The 21511-nt window shown below is 42.8% G+C and overlaps 1 protein-coding gene across 4 annotated transcripts; it reads left to right on the forward strand.

Annotated features, from left to right (window-relative positions):
* The first annotated feature begins 2894 nt into the window (after positions 1–2894).
* On the forward strand, positions 2895–20194 carry ACOT9 (acyl-CoA thioesterase 9). Of its 4 annotated transcripts, none has more exons than XM_082220452.1 (16): positions 2895–3060; positions 4736–4827; positions 6069–6095; positions 9447–9492; positions 9946–10116; positions 10411–10448; positions 11090–11173; positions 11931–12034; positions 12607–12680; positions 13078–13145; positions 13614–13725; positions 15060–15150; positions 17220–17305; positions 17973–18060; positions 18238–18388; positions 19088–20194. In XM_082220452.1, the coding sequence occupies exons 1-16, from the start codon at positions 3047–3049 to the stop codon at positions 19153–19155; spliced, it is 1314 nt and encodes a 437-aa protein (XP_082076578.1). In that variant the 5' UTR covers positions 2895–3046; the 3' UTR covers positions 19156–20194. The 4 variants fall into 4 exon arrangements, with proteins under 4 accessions (XP_082076578.1, XP_082076579.1, XP_082076581.1 ...); XM_082220454.1 differs by lacking the exon at positions 2895–3060 and adding an exon at positions 3219–3469; XM_082220453.1 differs by lacking the exon at positions 6069–6095.
* The last annotated feature ends 1317 nt before the right edge of the window (positions 20195–21511 follow it).

Consider the following 21511-nt stretch of genomic DNA (forward strand, 5'->3'; position numbering starts at 1 on the left):
AAATGGGGGGGGGAGGGAGAGAGGGGGGGAGAGAGAGGAGAGAGAGAGAGAGAGAGAGAGAGAGAGAGAGAGAGAGGGAGAGAGAACAGGAAATTACTACAGTATATGCTCCTTTCCCCTCTCTATCAATTAAGTTTCTATGGTCTGACTCTCTGCCTGTCAGCAATACAGTGGTACCTTGGGTTACAGATGCTTCAGGTTACAGACGCTTCAGGTTACAGACCCCACTAACCCAGAAATAGTACCTCAGGTTAAGAACTTTGCTTCAGGATGAGAACAGAAATAGCAGTGGGAGGCCCCATTAGCTAAAGTGGTGCTTCAGGTTAAGAACAGTTTCAGGTTAAGAACGGACCTTCGAAACAAATTAAGCTCTTAACCAGAGGTACCACTGTACAGCTCTGTGGTCTTAACACCTTCTCATGCTAATTAGCAAGAAATATGCATTGTTAGATTTGGTTGCTAAATCTCACACATATAGTTCCTTGGGATTTTACTCCCATGTTTGATGTATTGTCTGCTGTGGCCTTCCCCAACCCTCACTTTCAAATAAAAACATTCTGGGTTTGGCTGTGGGGATACAACTTAAATCACATCATGCAAATAGAGCTTTGACAGTATATTGAAAGAAACATTATCAACTTGAGCTACTTTTGGGTAAACTTTTCATTACACTGTCAGAAGCATATATAGTGAAAGGATGTACAACCACTGCATTTTCAACCTAGAGTATTTTAAAAATTCTTATCCATCTACTTCTTTGCAAGGCTTCTGTTCTTTTCTTTGTTCACAATCTCAAAGAAAGATCATTCTTCCCCATTAACTTGCTTCCCTGTGGTAATGGCAACAACAGTGTTTATGTTAAACATATCCTCCACCCCAGTGTTTTGTAGAAAGCTCCTTCTTTCCAAATGTAGCAAAAAGTGACAATTTAGTTTTTTGGATTAACTATTTTTCCAGTATTAATTGCTATACAGTTTGGACTCAAATGCTGCCAAATACACAATTTAAAAAAAAGAAAGCAATTATTGTATTATAAAGCTACTAATCCTTCCTAAAATAGTTAACGTGGGAAAGAAACTTTGTAAAGAGACAGAGGAAGTTAATCCAGAGAAATGGATGTTGGGGTATGTAAGAAATACTGCTACTAAAAATACATGTATAACAATAATCCCGTTGATATAAAAATCATGTCATGTGTTCTGTATTAATCCAGAACAACAACCTTGACCTTTCTGAAGCTGTGAGGATGGAACAGTAGAAGGGACAACACCACTGTTGTCTGGGGCCCCTTGGGACTGGTATGCTCTCTGAGAGGCAAATGACAACGACCTTAATTCTTTGAAGGAACAAATGTGTTTCAATGGTATTTTCAAGGTATATGTACACAGCCTCAAAATGGCTGCCATTTATGTCTGGGATGTGGGGCGTATGGCTCTTGGGAATAACACTGCAATGGGGCAAAACCTCTATGGCTAACAGCCCATTTTCTGAGATAAAGTTATGTGATGAACCTTTCCTTGGCCAATTTTTGGTGTTCCAGTGTTAGATTAATAGAATTGGAAGGGATCCCAAGGGTAATCTAGTCCACCCCGCCTACCTGCAATGCAGAACTCCTGTCCACAGCCATCAGTGGGTGGGCTCAAACCACCAACCTTCTGGTTAACAGCAAGACCCGCTGGGATTTTAAGGAGCCTTGCAGGCATCCTTCCTCCAGTGCTGTTCTGATTTGGTTTTAAAGACTGGATTTTATTGACTATATTGTATTGCATTTTATATGTAAACTTGCTTGATAAGTCACACTGGAGTGAAAAGTGGTATACAGTGATGCCTCGCAAGACGAAAATAATCCGTTCTGAGAGTCTCTTCGTCTAGCGGTTTTTTCGTGAAGCAAGCCCATTGACGGATTAGCGCTATTAGCGGCTTATCGGCTTAGCGGATAAGCGGCTTAGAAAAAGGGGGGAAGGGGGAAAAAACCCGCAGGAACTCGCAAGACATTTTCGTCTTGCGAAGCAAGCGCATAGGAGATTCGTTTTGCGAAGCACCTCCAAAGTGGAAAACTCTTTCGTCTAGCGAGTTTTCCGTCTTGCGAGGCATTCGTCTTGCGGGGCACCACTGTACAGTGGAACCTTGGGTTGTGAACGTGATCCGTTCAGGAAACACATTTGCAACCCGCAGAGTTTGCAACCCGCAGTGCCATGTCTGCGCACACCGCAATTTGGCGCTTCTGCACATAGCACGATTTAGCGTTTCTGCGCATGCATGCACCGAAACCTGGAAGTAACCTGTACTTCCGGGTTCGGTGCAGTGCGCAACCCAAAAACGCGTAACCTGAAGCATCTGTAACCCGAGGTACCACTGTATGTATACAAAGTGGGAAACAAATAAATAAAAGGAGCCCAATGCTGAAACCAATATGGTGCCCTCTGGATCTTGCTGGACTTCAACTCCCAGAACCTCTTGGCCATGCTGTCTGGGGTGGGGCTCATGGGAGTTGGAGTCCAATGGGAGGGCACCCTATTGCCTTCCCTTAAGGACTGGACTCCCAACTCCAGCTTTTATGCATGCGTTGAAGGGGTGAGAAAACACCTAATTTTGAATCTAGCCCACTTTGGAGTAGATCCCAGCACTCTAAGCACACTGACTTGGGAGTAAGTCCCCGCTGAGTGGCTTTGCGCTGCAAACTCGCCACTTGTGCCATTAATAATCCCTCCCCGCACGGCCCTGACCTCGCAAGCACACCGGAGAATCAAGCCTAGCAGTATGAGAGGGGACGAAGTCAACGAGAGCGGCTCCTCCGAATGTAATGGACGAACCCGACGCCTAAGCGCGGAGACAGGCCCTTGGGAGCAACTACTGCGGGGAAGAGGGGCGCGTTCTGCCGCAGAAACCAGCAACCTCTCCGAAGAGCTTGCCGATCCAGGCGGCGGGGCCGAGTTCCTGTTCCAGGCGTGGCTGCTGCGTGCCTCGGTAGAGTGAGTCACAGGGCTGCCAAGGCGGTTTCCCGAGTGCCGCAGGAAGGCGGGCTGCAGCCTGTGCAAGGAGCAGAATGTTGTCCCCGAGGTAAGGCAATTCCTGGCGGCGGCGGCGTCTGCACCCAGCCGGCTCGGGGCGGGGAAGAGGGCTCCGCACAGGCAGGCGCGCGGCACTTCCAGGGCCGAATGGCAGCGCCGAGGTCGGTTAATAGAAAGCCAGGCAGAGGCGACCGTTTAGGGAGAGCGGAGGCCCGCCCCTCCTTCCCCTTTCTCCCCGCTTCGGCCTGCGCCCTGGCAGGACGGGGAGACCTGGCCGGAGCCAAGCATTGCTTTCGGACGCGCGCCTTGCCTGGGGCCTCCTTTTCCTGGGAGACAAGCGCTAGACACGGCATACGGTCTCTGGGCTCCAGAGGACTAGCCTCGGGACAGCAGGAAGCCGCAAGAAGTGCCACGGCAGCAGCAGCGCATAGTGCAGTTTGAATCACGCTGCCTCCGAAGTAAAGTCCTCCCTGGTTTCCCTGGAACTTACACCTGCGTAAATGTGGCTAGGATCGCGGACGTGAAAGATTAACCAATACTGTTAATTTCAGGAGAAGAATTTGGTGGGGTTGGGCACCAGTGAGTCACTGGACAGGGTCGTTGAGTGGAAGTTCTGCCGCCACCCATTTTTGAGTATTTCAATGCAACGTTTGGCCAAGTATGAAAGTTAAAAGTTCTACTACACTCAACTGTGTATTCATAAAGTACCAGGGCACACAGGACGGGTGGTGCTTGGGCCAATGGCCTTGGCCAGTTTGTGCTTTTGCCTCCCCACCACTGGTGCTCTTTGCTTGTGCCTGGCAGAAGCACCCTCTTGAGAGAGGAGGGGCCACTGCTGCTGAACCCATTCAACTTCCCTGCTGTCCCATGAAAACCCCCTTGTGAGGCTAACTAAAGCTAGATGATACTAGGATGTGGGAAATGTATCCCTATCTACAAAGGAAACCAGCAGATGTACCAAAGCCTATATTGTCCAGGCTGGGGTGGATCATGAAAGGGAAAGACAGTTGGTCACCCCAGCAGGGTCAGTGGCATGACACATAGCAGGGATAGCAGGTGCAATATCTCTTCTGGTTTCAGCTGCAAGTTAGGAAAACCTTCACCTGCTGCATAACAGCCATGGAACATGCAATTGTACAGGAACCCACTTGGAGCAAGTAGATTAAGAACCCCACTGAGAAACAGCCAGGATCATCCTGGTTAGTGCTGCCTTTCTATTGATCTGCATACAGAGGACAGCCCAAAGCAATGAGCAGCAGTTAACAGCCAGAGCACAGAGTTCCTGAACCAGAGGTGTTGTAAAAAAGAAGGGGAGGGGTGGTCCCACCAGCTCAACCAGTTGGTGTTTCAGCCTCCTCCCTCATGGGGTGGGGTGGGGGAAAATGAGTGACTGCAAGTATACTTCTCCCTTCCTTGTTGCAGTGGCCCTCTTAGTGTAGTGACACCTTATTCTTCCTGGATCCAGACATTGATTCTGCAAGGCAAAAATGTTCATGCCTGTTTGGCCAGCAGTGGCAATGCTGTCAGTGGCCCACAACTTTCCTGCATTTTAGCTGTTCAGCCAGCATTTCTGTTCTGATAGTGATGCTTGCATACTTCCAGCCAGGTGGGACTTCTGCCATATCCTCTGGCTCCCATTTCATGGACCTCAAGTATAGGATTGCACCTTTAATGCCACCTATGATATCATACTCTTGACAGTATTCATTCTCCTTTTGATGCAGATGGTTTTCATTAAGCAAGGCCTGTCCGGCCCTGGCCAGGATGCTGACTTCCTCCACCAGTGGCTCCCAGGTTTCCCAGACTATGGAGGAAGGTAATGTAACTGGGCTGCAGGCAGGTGTGAGAACACGACCAGAAAGGTTGATCTGTTTGTTTAGTGGCATCTATAGCAGTAATAGCTGTAACTGGGCTTCTGTGTGGGAACTGTTTTCGAAACAAATATGTTCTTAGCATAACTATTTCCAGCAGTAAACAGAAAGTAAAAGTAACGAACACAGTGAGTTGTCATTAGAAGCACTTCACTCCATAGCACCAAATTGCTTAGTGGAAGAAAACTGGACCCTCCAGAATGATACTCAGTGACCTTGAGGCCTCTCTGCATCCACATCCACATTTACATGTGACAAGAAGGGGAACTATATTTTTAATGAAATGGCCTTGCTCTATGGCTGCATTAGGTGAGGGGTGTCTCAATAGTGTTGGGTGCAGTACAGGCAGTTCCCCTGTATGGGGAACCGAGTAGAGGGGACGCAAAATAATAACAACAACAACCACAATAAAACCCATCTATTATATATATAAGGGTTGTGTGTCAAATTTTGTCCCAGCTCAAGGTGCCATATTACCAAAGTCTAACACAGTCTAGCAAACCAGCCTTGTTATCTTAACCTTCCCACAATTTACAGTGACTGGCTAGTTCCATGCAGGCAGTGGCCAGCATCATCAACACCAGTTCCTTGTAACACTTTATTATGCGATCCATAATAGATAAAAGTGTAAACACGTGTTTTGAATTAAGTAGTTGTTTAACCACGTCTGTTATTATTCTGTATACTGCAGCCTAGAATGTCTGCATTTGTAGGCAGACCCACCACAGATGAAATAAAATTTCTTTCTCTCTTACAATACCCCAGTCTAGCACATGGGAGACATTCTGTTCCGTTTTATCTATGATACACAATTTTGTTACCTTTTTTAATTTAGATTTTAGGAATCGTACTGAAAGTCATTGTGCTTTTATTAAACTTTGTGTGATGTAACTATAATAATAGTTATGAGAAACGTGGAATAGAGGATGAAGATAAAGGAAGCAAACACAGCTATGGAGTACCCTGCAGTGCTATGTACTTTTGGAAAACAAACAGAGGGACATCTTAACTTTAGCACAGAAGTAAATGATCAGTACAACAGAATTAAATCATATGTTAGCACACTTGTGCATACACGCCTGCATTTTGTGACTGAGTCCAAAATGACCGGGAAAACAATGCAATTAGGGTTTTTGCCTTGTGTTTTATGACACTGATAATATAAATGGCTTTTTCTACTTTTTAGGACATTCACCCATTCATGTGAATAATGGTGTGTTGTGGTAACCTGTATGCATTTTAATATGGCTATATATCTGCTTCTGTCTTGCTTCTATCTTTCATTGTTGGACGGTTAATGAAATATACACATTAATATTTTCTGGCACCGGTTGCAAGTTAGCATTGTTGGTGGCACTAAATGGGTTCACACTGCTAAGCAAATAAAGCATGTCTTTTTAATCAAAATATCATCTCTGTATGCCTGCATCTTGTGCTGTTATTTATGTTTACAATAAATCAGAAGACAAGTACCCAGGGACTTGTAGAAATTTATGTTGAATCTAGAACCCTGTACTCAAATAACAGGTGAGCAAGCTGTGCCTCTTAAATCCCTGGCTCATGATCTCCAGTTTTCCAAAGCTTTCTTAAGTCCATGTCCTTCCAATGGTTCAAAGTGTCATTTACAGACCAACATAAGAAAAAGAGAGGTTGGTAAGCGTGACATTTTGTAATACTTTGAAATAAATATGGGTCCAATCATACACATTCAACCTCTTATTCCTAGTCCCTGTGTGAGGATTTGCCTCAGTCCTACTTTTTTGTTTTGTTTTCCTTACTCAGCTCCATACTGTTGCTACCCACTTTTTCCTAATGTTCAAACTTCAGACCAATGACTTCTTTCCCCCATTTCCTTTAACAGTTTACCAGATGGGCCTATAGGGACATTGCTAGTCAACACCTAACCAATTACTATATGTGCTTCCCTTAATAAGAGCTTGACAGAACAAAGGGCAGTAGCTCAGCAATAGCATATCTGTTTTGCATGCAAAATGTTCTGGATTCAATTCCTGGCATCTCTAGGTAGGACTGGGAAGGACTCCTGCCTGAACTCCTGTAGAGCCACTGCTACTCAAATGTTGACAGTACTAAGCTAGATGGATCAGTGGTGTGACTCTACAAGGCATCTCCCTGTGCACTGTCTTAAGACACTTCATTTGTAGTACGTAATTTGGAATGCTGTTTCGATATTTGCGTGTGAGGGTTATACAGCTTGTAACTATTATTTCAGGCAGTCTTTCCCCACATTTGGACAGACGTAAGCAGAACAGATGTGTTGGGTGGGAAGCAATTTCACTCCTCAACAGTGGTGCCATATCCATGATTAAGGATGAATTATCTCTGTCTCTCAAGGGGCAAATAGCTTTCTGAAGGACAACCTTCAGAGCTGGTGCTATGTGTCAATGAGTTGTGGTCAGCAGTAGCATATCAGCACACAGAAAGATAAGGAAAGCAAACAATACAGCTTGTATAGTTGAGCAACACCACTTTACGATATGAAAATTTGGTTGTTTTGATACCGTTAGGCTAATTACTGCAAATAAACAACACCAGACAATTATTGTGTTATTGGGGCCATCAAGAAAAAAAGAAGTCATATTCCTTGATAGCTGGAAATATCTCCCTTTTTTGGATTTAGGCAGTGGAGTAGCAGAGAAATGCCGTTGTTTGAATGTGGGAACAATGAAGAATCATAGAGATACTGGGAGGTTTTTGAGCTTGAGTTTAGCTGTGCCAGAAGCAGCATGGAATGAACTACAGGGGCCCACTCTATACAGTTACTCTGTGGAAACCTGAGGATTAGTGATTGTGTTTCCCATTTTAAGGGTCAGCTTGTTTCCACTAAGCCCTGCTTGAATAAGATCATCAGTTTCCAATTCTCTCTTGTGCAAAGGAAACAAAAACGTGTGGTGCTGCTTCTGGAATCTCCTACCACTTGAGAAAGGAAAAGTGTTTAACAAGAAATGTTACTTCTTTTATAGCTCAAAAGAAATACAAATGTGTATAATGGTGGGTTGTTGTTTTTTTGTTTTTTTGAAGACTGAATGTACTTGGGGAGGGAACATCTGATCCCTACAGTCCAGACAGAAGGAACATCTGGTTGATGTGGCTTCCCTACTTGTCCTACTGGGTTGATGGCAGAATAGTCTGTATGGGCTGATTCCTGCAGAGGGGTGATACTGATCCATAGGAAATATACTTGCAGCTTCCAAGGGCGTTCCTTCAGGAGTATTGACCACTGCTGTACAGATGTACCCTAAACACAGCCTATGGATGGAAGTCAGTGTTGGCCTTACCATGAGATGAAGTGAAGCTACTGTCTCAGATCATGGATTGAAAAACTGAGGGCAGCAAAAATGGGCCACTCCTTAAATTGCAAAATGTATACATGAAGCACACCAATCTGACCATAAGATGAAAATAGGTCTAGAGCAGAGGTGCTCTAGAACAGGGGGGCTAACTGATGTACCTTCAGATGTTGTTGAATTCTGATTCCCATCATCCCTTGCAGTACAACAAATACCTAAAGGTTCACAGGTGAGCCATCCCTGTTCTAGAATATATATGATATTAGCAGGTGGAATCTGGATTCTTCTTGAGTGGCTAGAAAAATAAGTCTGGACCACAGATTTTGAAATTTGCCCTGGTAGGTTAGGTGGACTGCATGTGTTTATTATAGTTGACCTGGAAGAAGAGTCCTCTGACTCCTGTACTTTTAAGAAAAGGGCACTGGACCTCCAGTAGTTTCAAGTACATATTTGATGCTTCTTCTGGCATGGTTGTACATTATTAAATACAAAATGATTAATATTCTAGCCATATGTAGTGCTATAAAACCTTGCCCAAGGTTGTTGCTGGCTCTGTGAGTTGAGCTCAGCCGACTTAATTAGAGCAAAATGACTGGGTTTGTTTAAGTCGACATGTAACCATTTTAATTGATTTGAGGGGTGCAGGTGTTTTGGACTGTTAGATTTACTTGCTCTGATGACTAGATGTATTAGCCTTGAGCCAGCTGAGGTAACACACAACTGCCAGTGGCCTTGCATGGGGATCCATATCGTAGCCTGCCTCAAAAGTGTCATCCATCCAGTTTGTTCAGTGGCAAAGAGCATTCTGATATGTAGCGGCACCTTTTGGCATATGCACATGGAAGCTTGGCTCTATTCATGGGTTTCCCTTATAATATCAGAGCACATGAATACAGAAATCTATGAATGTAGACTGAGTAACTTACACATTCATTTTAGAATGTGCAGGCTTTCTTGCTGGGTCAAATTTGACTCTCTCTCTCTCTCTCTCTCTCTCTCACACACACACACACACACACACACACACAAAGTCACAAGGATCAGTTGGATATTTTTGGTTGAAAAAAGGTAAAAGTTGTCATAGTCTCCTGTGGTTATAATGGTGTATCCCCTGTTAGCAGGAATGAACTTCACCAGCTGTTGCTTTTCATCTTCTCTTTTGCATGACTTTGCTTACTCTTCTGCTTCTTGGGAGGGTAGTAGTACCCTTTTGGTCAGTTAATGCATCAAATATTTCTGATTTTGTTGTGTTGCAGTGCGAAATAGATTGAGGGAGATAGTGGGAGCATCTACCAATTGGAGGTATGACACATGCAAAGCTTTCTTTGATTTTTTGATAGTTGCATTTCAAAATAAAGCAGAGCTGATTGGAATGTCTTCTTTCAGAGCTTTAACCAGCTGTCTTCAAACTCTGAGGGTCTTTGCCCCTACAGGAATGATGGTGATGATTATGATAATGATAATACTTCTCATAAATGTTGATAGTTTATAATCATTATCTTAGTAATCCTTTTAAAAAAATCCTTCAGAGAAAGTAAATTATTATTATCCCTAAATTACAAAAATGATTTGAATCTGATAGTGCTTGCCTTAGGCTGTAACCAGGTTCAAGGTGGGCTCAAGATTTGAACTGGTGATTTTCCAGCTCAAAGATCTTGATCTTAACCATTATGCTATGTAACTCTACTCTAGTAAACTTGTATTACATTTTGCAAGCTGTGTCCACTCAGAATCATCTGATTTGTTTTCCTCCAGAGACCATGTGCAAGCAATGAATGAAAGGAAAGCTTTACATACCCTCCTTGCAAAAAACCAAGCTGACCTGCCCCCTAGGAAGATGAGAGACAGCTATATAGAAGTTATCCTGCCTTTGGGAAGTCAACCTGAAATAAGAGAAAAATATCTGAACGTGCACAACTCTGTCAGGTAAACTCAGTTGCCTTTTTAATAGAATGAAGATCTTCCTAACTTGGTGCCTTACCATTTGCAGTGTTATTTTAGGTACCATTTTGACTTATAAATCCCCCTCCCCAACCTGGCTCTCCTAATTATTATATGTGAATTTTCAAAAGGATCAAACTATTGAGATTTTTAATGATACATTTTTAAACTTCAGATTGTCCTTTTTTAAAAAAACAACAACACTGCCACAGAACTATGTTGGATTCGTCCCAGTATCTTGCAAAGTAATCTTACCGTGTATCATTTTAACCTTGGTAGGTTTGGCCGAATTCTTGAAGATCTTGATAGCTTAGGAGGTATGTAACAGCCATGCAGTTTCATTGATCTGGTAGTCAGATTAATTTGGGTAATCAGAATTCTGGGGTCAGATATTACACAGAACTGGGATGCAAGAGAAAGGCATGTGAGTGACTCGGGCTTCCTCTTTTTTGCAGTTCCTGTGTAAATGCTCAAATAGTGAAGAGTGACATATGTGACCTATATGAGTTCTGCTCATGAATGCCCTCAACCTGCAGGAGCTAGATGGGAAATCTTCCCTTGCCATGGCAAGGATGGTGACTAGAGAGAATGGATCCTTGATTTTTCTTTAATCTATCCCAGATCCTTAAAGAAGGCAGCCAGTCTGTGATGCAAAGCATGACTATCCAGAAACAAGGGCTGCCAAAATCTCGGAAACCTTTTCCCAAGCCAGGATTTGTGTTTTGGTGGTGCGTTGCATCCACTGGAGCTCTTCACATGACCGATTGAATGAACCCATTTTAAGGATATTTGTGAACGAGACATTGTCATGCATGTTCCTTGTTTGTTTGAGCTCGTCAGGTGTTATTCTTGGAATGACACAAATACCACATTGTAAAATTTTTACTGCACTCCCTTTCATAAAAATCTATAACTACAGAGAATAAATCATGCAGTCTCTTTTATCCTTTCTCTACAGTTCTGATTTGTTATACACACACAAAGCATGAAGCTGGTCAGATGTCTCCTTTGTCGATTGTTACAGCGCTGGTGGATAAAATTGGTACGGTGTTGTTGGATCTATTAAAAAACTTAATGCTTGAACTAGGAGTGCTCGCTGTGTTGGGTAAAAAGAGCTAGGCTTCATTTTGACATAAATGTTGGGTGGAAGGGCAGGAGATAACTGCTCCACCTCTTTTGGATAAGACTTTCTTCAGGCTGCCAGATGTTACAGTTAATGTGCATTTGCTTCCAAAACAACACCTGTGTTTCCATGCCCCTACTTTCATTTTAACAACTTGTTAGGTCCATTATGTCATGAGTTCCGCCCCCTCTGCTTCTCCCCCACACTAAATCAGTGATGTGGAGCAGGGCAGTGCTGAAATATCAGGTCACACATTTCCCCAGTTAGATACTGCCCTAAGAGGAAAGGCAGCAAAATGTGCTGCAGCCATTTTCTGTGGCAAATGTTCACTTCCTGTTGCATCTTGCTTGACCTGAAGAAGGTGCCTGGCAAACCTTTCTAGGGAGCATTCTACAGCTGGAGTCTGAGAAGGCTCCTCTCCCTAGTAGCCACCCAGCTCCCTTCTCTTGCTGGTGGCACCCAGAGTAGGCCTTTAAAAAGGATCTTAAGGGGTGTGGGGCAAAGGCAGTCTTTTAGGTATCCTTGTCCCAAGTCATTAAGGGCTTTAAAAGTTAAAATGGGCACTTTTTCCTGACTTGTAATAGATAACCAGAGGTAAGTTACCTTCCTTGAGCTAGAGAAATTAAGTTACTTATCTTTAGTGTCTATGCTCTGACTCCTGTTTGTTTGCTTTTAGGATTATGGAAGCAGGATATTCGTCCAGACTGTGATATCAAGTTCGTTGGGAATGTTTCATGGGTAGGAAGGACATCAATGGAAGTAAAGATGCACATGCTTCAGGTTGTAATTTTTCCATATAAAAAGTAATACACTTTATGAGTGCCTGAGAGTTCTAAAACAAGGGCCTGGTTCACATATGGCATTAGACCACAGTTAAAAACAAACTGGTTTAATGTGAACGTGCACGTTAGTTCTCTCTGCTCTGCTTTTGCACTTGTCGCATCACCAGGAAATCTGACATGTTGTGACGTCCCACCCCGGGCTTTTGGTTTGTTTCTCTCCAAACAAACCCTAGCTGGCAATTAAGGTTTGTTCTTGGGTTATTGCTTGCATGTATTTTGGGAGAAAGAAACCATGAGCCTGGGTTTGGGCGGAACAACAAGCCAAACACTGACTTGTTTTCTGATGGTGCAGCTGGAGAGAAAGAGAGAGAGAGAGAGAGAGAGAGAGAGAGAGAGTGTAACGCAGTGTGCCCCAGTTTCCAATAAACCATACCTTGTATTTAGCTATAGTTGAATGTGGTGTGTAAACCAAGCCACTATGAAGGCAGAACATAAGGGTCTTCTTTGCGTTATCAGCAGGAACAAGACTAGTTTGCTAAAGATGATTTCCCTTCCATTGTTTTCTTTTAGTTTCACGATGGTGCCTATCATCCTGTATTAGATGCAACTTTTGTCATGGTGGCTCGTGATCCAGAAAACAAAAGGTAAGGCTTTCAGTAGACCATTGGGAATAATTGTACAGTGACAAGTGGTAAAGTCTTTTGCTGAAGGGAGGACAAAAGAGGAGAGAGCTGCTTGCCCAGTGGGGGCCGAGCTGCGACACTAGCTTCCTGACACGACTGCTGCTTACTGAAAAGTGGGGAGAGATCAGAGTTATGCCGGTGTACTGGTGGAAGTGCTGCATTGGCTCTGCTGGGGGGCTGCATAGCCTCCTCACCCCTCTCCCTCTTGGTAAGTGACAGTGATGCCTCTGCCAGGACGCTAACACTATAGCTCTGTCCCACCTGGAGAGCTGGTTCTGGTGATAGTCTAACGCTGCTGCATTCAAACACTCAGGCAGGCATATACACACCTCATTTATTTCCTCCCCTTTATTCACAGGCCAGCATTTGTGAACCCACTGATTCTTGAAAGTCCAGAAGAGGAAAAAATCTTTAAGGAAGGCGAAGGTATGTAATGCATTCCTCGGGGTTGTGAAGAATTTCTGGTTGTGGTCCATTCTCCCATTTCATAAAGGGCATTTAAAGATGGATTTTCAGGGTTCTCCCTCCAGCTCTGCTCTTATAAATATTGAATATGTGGAATTTCAACATGATTAATAGATAATAGGGGAAAGAATTTAATTGTCCCAATTGGCTTGTAACAAGCCTGTCCACTCCATTTCACTTCCTTAAATATCATTTTAAAGCCACGGAAGCCAGTGGCCATCATTAGGCTATGCTGGCCACTTCCGCAGGTGAATTATGCCTTGGGTGAAGAAATACTTTCTTTTGCCTGCCCCAAACTTACCACTGATCAATTTCCTTTGCTGACCCAATGTGTCATTATTAGTTTTGAAACAGGAGGGGGTTGGATACAGTTATTGGAAACTTATTTCCACCAAGTAATTTTCTGCTCATTTTCATTTACTCGGTTAGCAAACAAGACCAGAAGAGTTGATTCCAGTAGGGCTTCCTTGCTAAAAATGGCTCCTACTGCAGAAGAAAGAAACATTGTACATGACATATTTCTTAATACACTGGACCCAAGGTAGGTGGCGGGGCAATGAATGCTTTTACAAACTTTACTTCTGTTCGGGTCTGAATTTTCTTAAAGGTGGCAACTTGTTATTCTATCATTTCTCAGCATGTACCTATTTCAGGCATTGAAAAAAGGGCTGCTCAGATGTAGTTTCCCCTTCTTTTGCCTTGTGCAGAAGTGAATGCCCAGGCCAGGAGATCCTGCGTTTATTTATTTGTGTTTTATATCACTCTTACTCCAGTTGGGAACCAAGAGACGTATACCATATAATTAAAATACTGGTACAAAAATAATATTTACAGCCCTACTAAAAAACAAAATCTAAAAAACCAAAGTGACTAACTCTGACCTTAGGTTCTCTTCTAACTCTGGATACTGAAACTGCTAGAGGAGACAATGTCAGTATCAACAGTCAGGAGACATTTGTGAATGTTATTTTTATTACACTTGTGTTTCTCTGGGCAGCATATGCAAGATTGTCCAAAATTATTCTTACTAGTCCTTCTCAAATAAGTTAGATCAGTGGTTCTCAAAGGGTGTGGCAGGAGAGGATTGCAAGTGTGGCAGGAAGATTCAACGACAGTCAGTATTATATGTCTGAGACCCACTAAGTTAGGCTGAGAGATACGGCTGACCTGAGGCTGCCAGTGAGTTTCATGGCTACGTGGGGATTTGAACCTGGTTCTCCCTGATCTTAGGCTGGCATTCTAATTATTGCACCACGTTGGCTCTAAGAGGTATCCCCCTGGCTCCCCACCAAGGTGACAAAGCTGGCCTGAGGTAACTCACACAGAAGCTATTCAAGGGAAAATGACACACTGATTCCCTCCCCCCCAAAAAAACCCTGGGATTGATGGGAAGCCATAAAATTATCTGAACCTTTAAAGATGAAGTGCTTTATTTTAAAGTCCTGAAAAGCTTTAAACAGCTTTGTCCAGCAACTGGATTTTTTTATTGCAAAAAACTGACCACAAAATGGGTCTTAAAAAACACAGGAGTGGATACATAGGCCATGTTGCAATGAGTAGATGGCAATTCCCCCCAGAAACAAAGGCCAGTGTACTCTTTGGCTGAGTGGATATTTGAATCCAGACCTCTTCATTCCAAGTGTAGCACATTTAACTACATCTATTACACACATCCTGGTTGGGGCATTCACTATGCGTGTCATGGTGCAATGACGATGATGTGTGTGAGCCTAAGGCCTGCTTGTTGAGCCTAAGGCCTGCTTGTGGGAGACATGGGGGGGAGTAACATTCAGACAACCCCAGGTGGAGGTTAAGCAGGGGCTTTGCTTTGTAACGTTGGGCTGAGACAGCATCTAAACTCTCCTCCTCTCATAGAACGGTGAGTTTTCGGAGTCGGCTGCTGCCACCCACCGCAGTGTGGATGGAAGATGCAAAACTGAAAGGTCTGGAAATCTGCCATCCTCAGGTATTTGCAGAGAGCTATAGCATGATTGTGTTAGGGGTGGGTTTTGTTTTGCTCTTGGTAAACAGATGTTTGACTTCTTATCCGAGCTGTGATATTTGATGGTGCTTCGGTTATATGATAGAAATTGCAATCTTTTTCATTCTGAAGGTATCTATCCATGTAAGAAAGTAGTCTTGACAGATTTTTGTAGTCACACAATTGTTTGTGAGTCACCTTCAAGAGTCAGCTTAATTTTTAATTGTAGCATTACAAGAAGGCTTCCTAGCTGTATTATTCTGAAGCTCTTTCCCACTGCGGAGGAGGTCCCACTAAGCATATCATGTGAACATTATTGGTTCATGGCTGCTGGCAGTGTATTTGCCAGAGATGCTGAGCAGCTTTCCAGTAAATGTTAGCACATCCGTTGACATACTTAGGAAATCCATTTTTCATCCCTGCCCTCCTCCAGGCACTCCACCTCTGTGTCATTGGGTATTATTGTTGTTGTTTAGTCGTTTAGTCGTGTCCGACTCTTCGTGACCCCATGGACCAGAGCACGCCAGGCATTCCTGTCTTCCACTGCCTCCCGCAGTTTGGTCAGACTCATGTTTGTGGCTTCAAGAACACCATCCAACCATCTCGTCCTCTGTCGTCCCCTTCTCCTTCTGCCCTCAATCTTTCCCAACATCAGGGTCTTTTCCAGAGAGTCTTCTCTTCTCATGAGGTGGCCAAAGTATTGGAGCCTCAGCTTCACGATCTGTCCTTTCAGTGAGCACTCAGGGCTGATTTCCTTAAGAATGGAGAGGTTTGATCTTCTTGCAGTCCATGGGACTCTCAAGAGTCTCCTCCAGGACCATAATTCAAAAGCATCAATTCTTCAGCGATCAGCCTTCTTTATGGTCCAGCTCTCACTTCCATACATCACTACTGGGAAAACCATGGCTTTAACTATACGGACCTTTGTTGGCAAGGTGATGTCTCTGCTTTTTAATATGTTGTCTAGGTTTGCCATCGCCTTTCTCCCAAGGAGCAGGCGTCTTTTAATTTCGTGACTGCTGTCACCATCTGCAGTGATCATGGAGCCCAAGAAAGTAAAATCTCTCACTGCCTCCATTTCTTCCCCTTCTATTTGCCAAGAGGTGATGGGCCCAGTGGCCATGATCTTCGTTTTTTTGATGTTGAGCTTCAGACCATATTTTGCGCTCTCCTCTTTCACCCTCATTAAAAGGTTCTTTAATTCCTCTTCACTTTCTGCCATCATCATTGTGTGTTACGGCCATGAAAGAGCATGCAACAACCTACGGACTAGGTTCAGGTCTTTGCCAATGTGTTTTTAGCAAAAGGTACCAGCTGCTCAGTATATATTGCAGTCTTGTGCCCGTTCCTCTTCCTGTCCCCACTAATTGGTTACAATCACAAAGTAAAGCTTGATAATAATTGCTGAGGAATATGTAAAATACCTCTTGCATATTGACATGTGATTAGAGCGTATTGATAGCTAGATTGATGATATAATTCCATTGCTCTCTTTTCTTCCTCACCGTTTTAATCATTGATTTGCATTTCTCACTTGATCCAAAATGCTTTTATCACCAAAGCTACATATGTACTTTACATTTAAAATACAAAGAATCATAGGAGCTGCATTTTACCCCTCACAGAGTTACAATTATCAGTCCTCAGCATCCTTTGGGGGTGAGGAATGTTGTTTGCATTTGCTTTAAACGTATACTGTGTTGGCAGCCCAAATTTCCCTGCTGTCACTGGACAAAATTTCCTCTATCACCAGCATAATTTGACTGGCACAAAAAGTTGGTAGTTCTCACTATCCTTCATTGCAGTTGGTTGGACTGCAATGACTATTGGGAGTCTCTTCCACCTCTACAAATGGTATGATTCAGTGATACACAGTATATTGTATTCTATCCACAGATTATGCATTTTGTGCTTTTTGTTATGTTGCCAATAGCACAAATTCCTAATTACTTGTTTTATGGCTACCTTGATGGAGAACCAGAAATAAATATACGTTTTAAGGCAACATTTTTTGTAAGGGTGCATCATTCACCACTGAATATTTTTGACTGTAGGAACGCAACATTTTCAATAGAATCTTTGGGGGATTTCTCATGAGGAAGGCATATGAACTTGGATGGGCTTGTGCCTACAGCTATGGGTAAGTCGCAGGATGGTAATATTTGTGGAACTTAAAGCCCAGGCGAGTCTTTTGGGAGGGTGGGGGGAGGGGAAGATGGCAGGGGTTCACTTGGGTTTCCCTCCAGACTTCCTCCTTCCCGGCTATGAGTGGGAAGAGCACCTTTCTCCTCTTGCACTCTCAAATCAGTACCATGTGAGCAGGGAAGAGGCCACGTAACCTTGTAAAGTGATTTGTTTTACAGATTCAGTACAGCAGCCTCCCCCAACTTGGTGCATTCCAGATGTTGCCCAACTACAGCTGCCATTTTCCCTCACTATCGGGAATGATGGCAGGAGCTAGCTGGGAGTTCAACAACATCTGGGGGAGATCAGCTTGTGGAATGCAGCTGTAAAGTGATGCACCCAAAGACATTTGGGCTAATTTTGTAGGAGTTAGTGAAATCTCATACAACAAATGAGTATCACTAAGTTGGACAGTGAAAAACGTCTTAGGAACTGCCAGCTGGTCTTACCCCTTTCTTTCATAAAACAAAATTATTTAAAGCCTTTTCCTAATTGCAGGTGATATCTATACACAAAAACCAGCTTTTATGTAGTTTCTGATTTCTCATGTTTTTTCATGTTACTTACAATGCAGTGTTCCCTATGTTTCCCTTTTAAAAATGTATTTTTTTCCTCCGCTCCAGAAACTCCCGGCCTTATGTGGTAGCTGTAGATGATATCATGTTTCAAAAACCAGTTGAAATTGGATCTTTGTTACTACTTTCTGCCCAGGTAATGGATTTATTTTACTGAAACCATTTTAATAGTATAAATCATTTGGCTGTCCCTGAAAGTGAGCAATAACAAGTCAGAGAAACACTGGCTTTCCTTTTCAAATATTAAAATGTTGTGTCTTCCTTGTTCATTTCTGAATTTGGAGGCCCATAGTAGCTCTTTTTTGTTTTAAAGGTATGCTATACTGAAAAAAATAATGCCCAGGTTCGAGTACACAGTGAGGTGTATGATCCAGCTACCAGAGTGCACCATACAACCAATGTCTTCCACTTCACATTTATGTTAGAAAATGAGATACCAAGTATTGTTCCCAGAACATATGGCGGTGAGTACCTATTTTGGAAGCTTCACACAGTGCATGATATTGCATGCTGCAGTGCAAAAGTAATGGTATTATAGGATCATGGGCCCAGGATGGATTCCTTCCTGCTCTGGTTGTCCCCCACCCCAGTACCCCTTTTCCTCTCTTATCACCTCTCTTTCTGGGTTCATTTAGGTAGCCCAGAGAAGAATTGTATAGTACCATATTGGCTGTATATCTGTTTCAGCAGCAATATCGTAAAAGCCAATTTGTGTAAGGTCGCGAATTTAAGCTGTACTTTTAACTTTTCACGGTCGGAATTTGGAAAAGTGTGTGACTTATATTCAGGCCAACATGGTAATTTGTGCATTCTGTTTTTTGTACTAACGTAGTTCAAACTGTGTGAATCTAGGTCCACAGTTCCTATCCATTTGTTTTGTTTTGTTATTTTAAGGTATTAATCTGCCCACTTCTTCAGTCTGTGCTGTGTGAACTAACCTAAATGAAAGGAGGAACGATGAAAGTGTTCTCAATGAAGACAGAGTAAAACTTTTATTCCAATTTTGGAAACAGGCAGGCTTAAAAGCGAGAACCCAGAGTGTGTAAGGAAAAAGTGTGAAAAATTGACTCGAGTATGTCTTACTAATTGACCACATAATCTTAGGAAGTTTGAGAAGTATCCATATAAATGACTTACGGTAGTTGCTTTTTCTTGTCTTTCAGAATCCATGCTGTATTTGGATGGGAAGCGGCACTTTGATTCCGCCATGAAAGAAAACATAGCACCCTAGCAGTGTGCCACCTTTGGAAGGAGATCGCCTTGGAAGCTTTAAGCATATTGCTTCTCCACAGGAGGTGGCAAAGCATTTCTGCCATTAAAAACAGTATGATCATGAATGCAGAAATGCTCTAAAGCACTTACTTTTATATCCATTTATTGTTTATTTCTATTTATACATAGTTTTTAGATTGATTTTTGTATTTCATATTGGCGTTTCATATATTTTATGTATTTTTAATGCCAAAAGACGAACAAACTATATATCATGACCATCACAGTGGTCATTTGCTTTGCAAAGTGAACGAAGGTAGCTCTGAAAGGTGGAGGGTGAAGGAAATGCAGTGTGGAATCCTGCCACTGAACAACTTTTGCATTGTTACTCAGAGGTGATGATCAGTATACCATTTAAATTCATATGCTTTTACTTAAATGGTTTTCTACCACTGACTCCAGACTGATAAAAGCAGCTAAAGCTCCTGCACACTAATTGAAAAGGATTAAGCAGTTACATGGTGTGTCAAGGCTACATCAGGTCCATGAAGACCATTACCCTGTCTATCACAGTGGAACTTCCTGAATTAAGCAAGAACGTCTCTTGATTTCAGCCTTTGATAAACTCCTACCAGATATGGAAATGTTTTACTGAATAATGTATTATATCCTATAATAAAAAAAATCATACGCTTGATTGAAATAATCTTATTACAAGCTACAAAAATATATTCCCAGTCGCTTCGTATCACGTATGGTAGATCTACCCTCACATTGAAAATGATTTGGCAAAGATGGTGTTCCAATTTGTGTTTTTAAACTACGCATCAGTGAAGCCTGCGATTTCTTTTGGAGCTTTACCATTTTGCTTTTTCTTCTTTTCATAGATATTTCTCTATGCCAGTTGCATTTTGAAGTTTTGGGCTATTCAAAACTGAGAATGCAACTCCCTCTTGTGGATGTTTGACGCATAACCATGCTTCTACAATGAATAGATTGAGATACTCATCACATTACTGGATGTCCTCCATCTGAGAATAAAGATACTTGACACTGTATTTTAGTGTTTAAATTATGCGTTTAATTTGTAAAAATGTGAGTGTTTGGATTGTGCAGTTTCTATAACTCATCTAACTTAAAAATACATCCCCAAAGTTTAAGTAACTGTGATAGCTTTTTCCAGTGCTTTTTTCTGGAGAGACGCAGGAGGATGCTGTCAGGGAACTGACATCGGAGCTAGAGGTGGAGGGAAGGCTCTCAAATGATGCTGGAGAAGGGCCCAGCAGGGAGAGAGGCAGCTCTGCAGATGGGGAAGCAAATCAGCGCAACACCAGGGATATAGAGGGGCTGATGGGGGAATCGGCGAGAGGGCTCCAGGACTCTTCACCGGACACCAGTGGGGAGAGCACGGGTCCTCCGCTACCCACGCCCACCCTGCGCAGAAGACTTCCGCGCAGAGAGAGTAGGAGGAGACTGGGTGTCAAACAACTTTTATGTTGGAAAAGATTTAAGAAACGCCCACTGACGGATTCTGCTAGCGACTGAGGCAGCCACGAAGTGAAGGGCTGCCCAGACTGAAAGGATTAGCAAGGCAACAAAGACTGGAGAGGCGGCAACTTACGCATGAGCAACCCATACACATTACAGATGCATACTCCTAAACAATTTGTGAATCTTAAGTTTGGCCTCATTGAGGGGCAGTATTTCAATATGAGTAGAAAAATGAGAGTACCCCTAAACATTTTTTAAAGAAAAAAAGCACTGGCTTTTTCACATTTGCTGTGTACTGTCTCTCAAAAACATTGTGTGCATAGATTGCGATTCAATAATTGAAGTTTAGGCTTAATTTGGAAATGAGTTCCATCTAGTCCTATACCCTTTGAAAGAATATAAGCAGATGGCAGCACAAATGAACAATGATTACCTTCTTCTCATGCCCATCTTGCACTCATTTGTTTTGACTCTGCGTTTTCAAAATAATAATCATAGAATATGGGAAGTCTGAATTATGTAATCAATATATTGGAGTGGGCAACCTCCAACCTGTGGGCTTCCTGCTTGCCCTGCAAGGCTGTTTTCCACAAACCATACCCACCTACCTTCCTGTGATGTCAGGCAGGGAGGCAGCTGCTTTCCCTGTAGAAAGCAGGGTTGATCAATCAGCTGGTGTGTGTGTGTGTCCACTTGGTTTCAGTGTGTGAGATTAATTTGCACACTTACTAAATTCTATGGAACACAATGCTTACTTCAGAATAAACATGCATATAGTTGGGTTAGAAATAGTTATTAGTGTGACTAGCAGCATGAGACTTCCAACAGTGAAAGTAATTTTACATGGTCATATTTTAGCACTGCTTCACTGCTATTATTCTACT

The sequence above is a fragment of the Podarcis vaucheri genome, assembly GCF_965113315.1.
Source record: "Podarcis vaucheri genome assembly, chromosome: 4".
Classification (NCBI taxonomy): Eukaryota; Metazoa; Chordata; class Lepidosauria; order Squamata; family Lacertidae; genus Podarcis; species Podarcis vaucheri.

Coding starts and splice junctions, on each gene's coding strand:
- ACOT9 (XM_082220452.1), top strand. Junction 9,493..9,945: donor GGAGCATCTACCAATTGGAG/GTATGACACATG, acceptor GTTTTCCTCCAG/AGACCATGTGCAAGCAATGA. Junction 11,174..11,930: donor AGCGCTGGTGGATAAAATTG/GTACGGTGTTGT, acceptor GTTTGCTTTTAG/GATTATGGAAGCAGGATATT.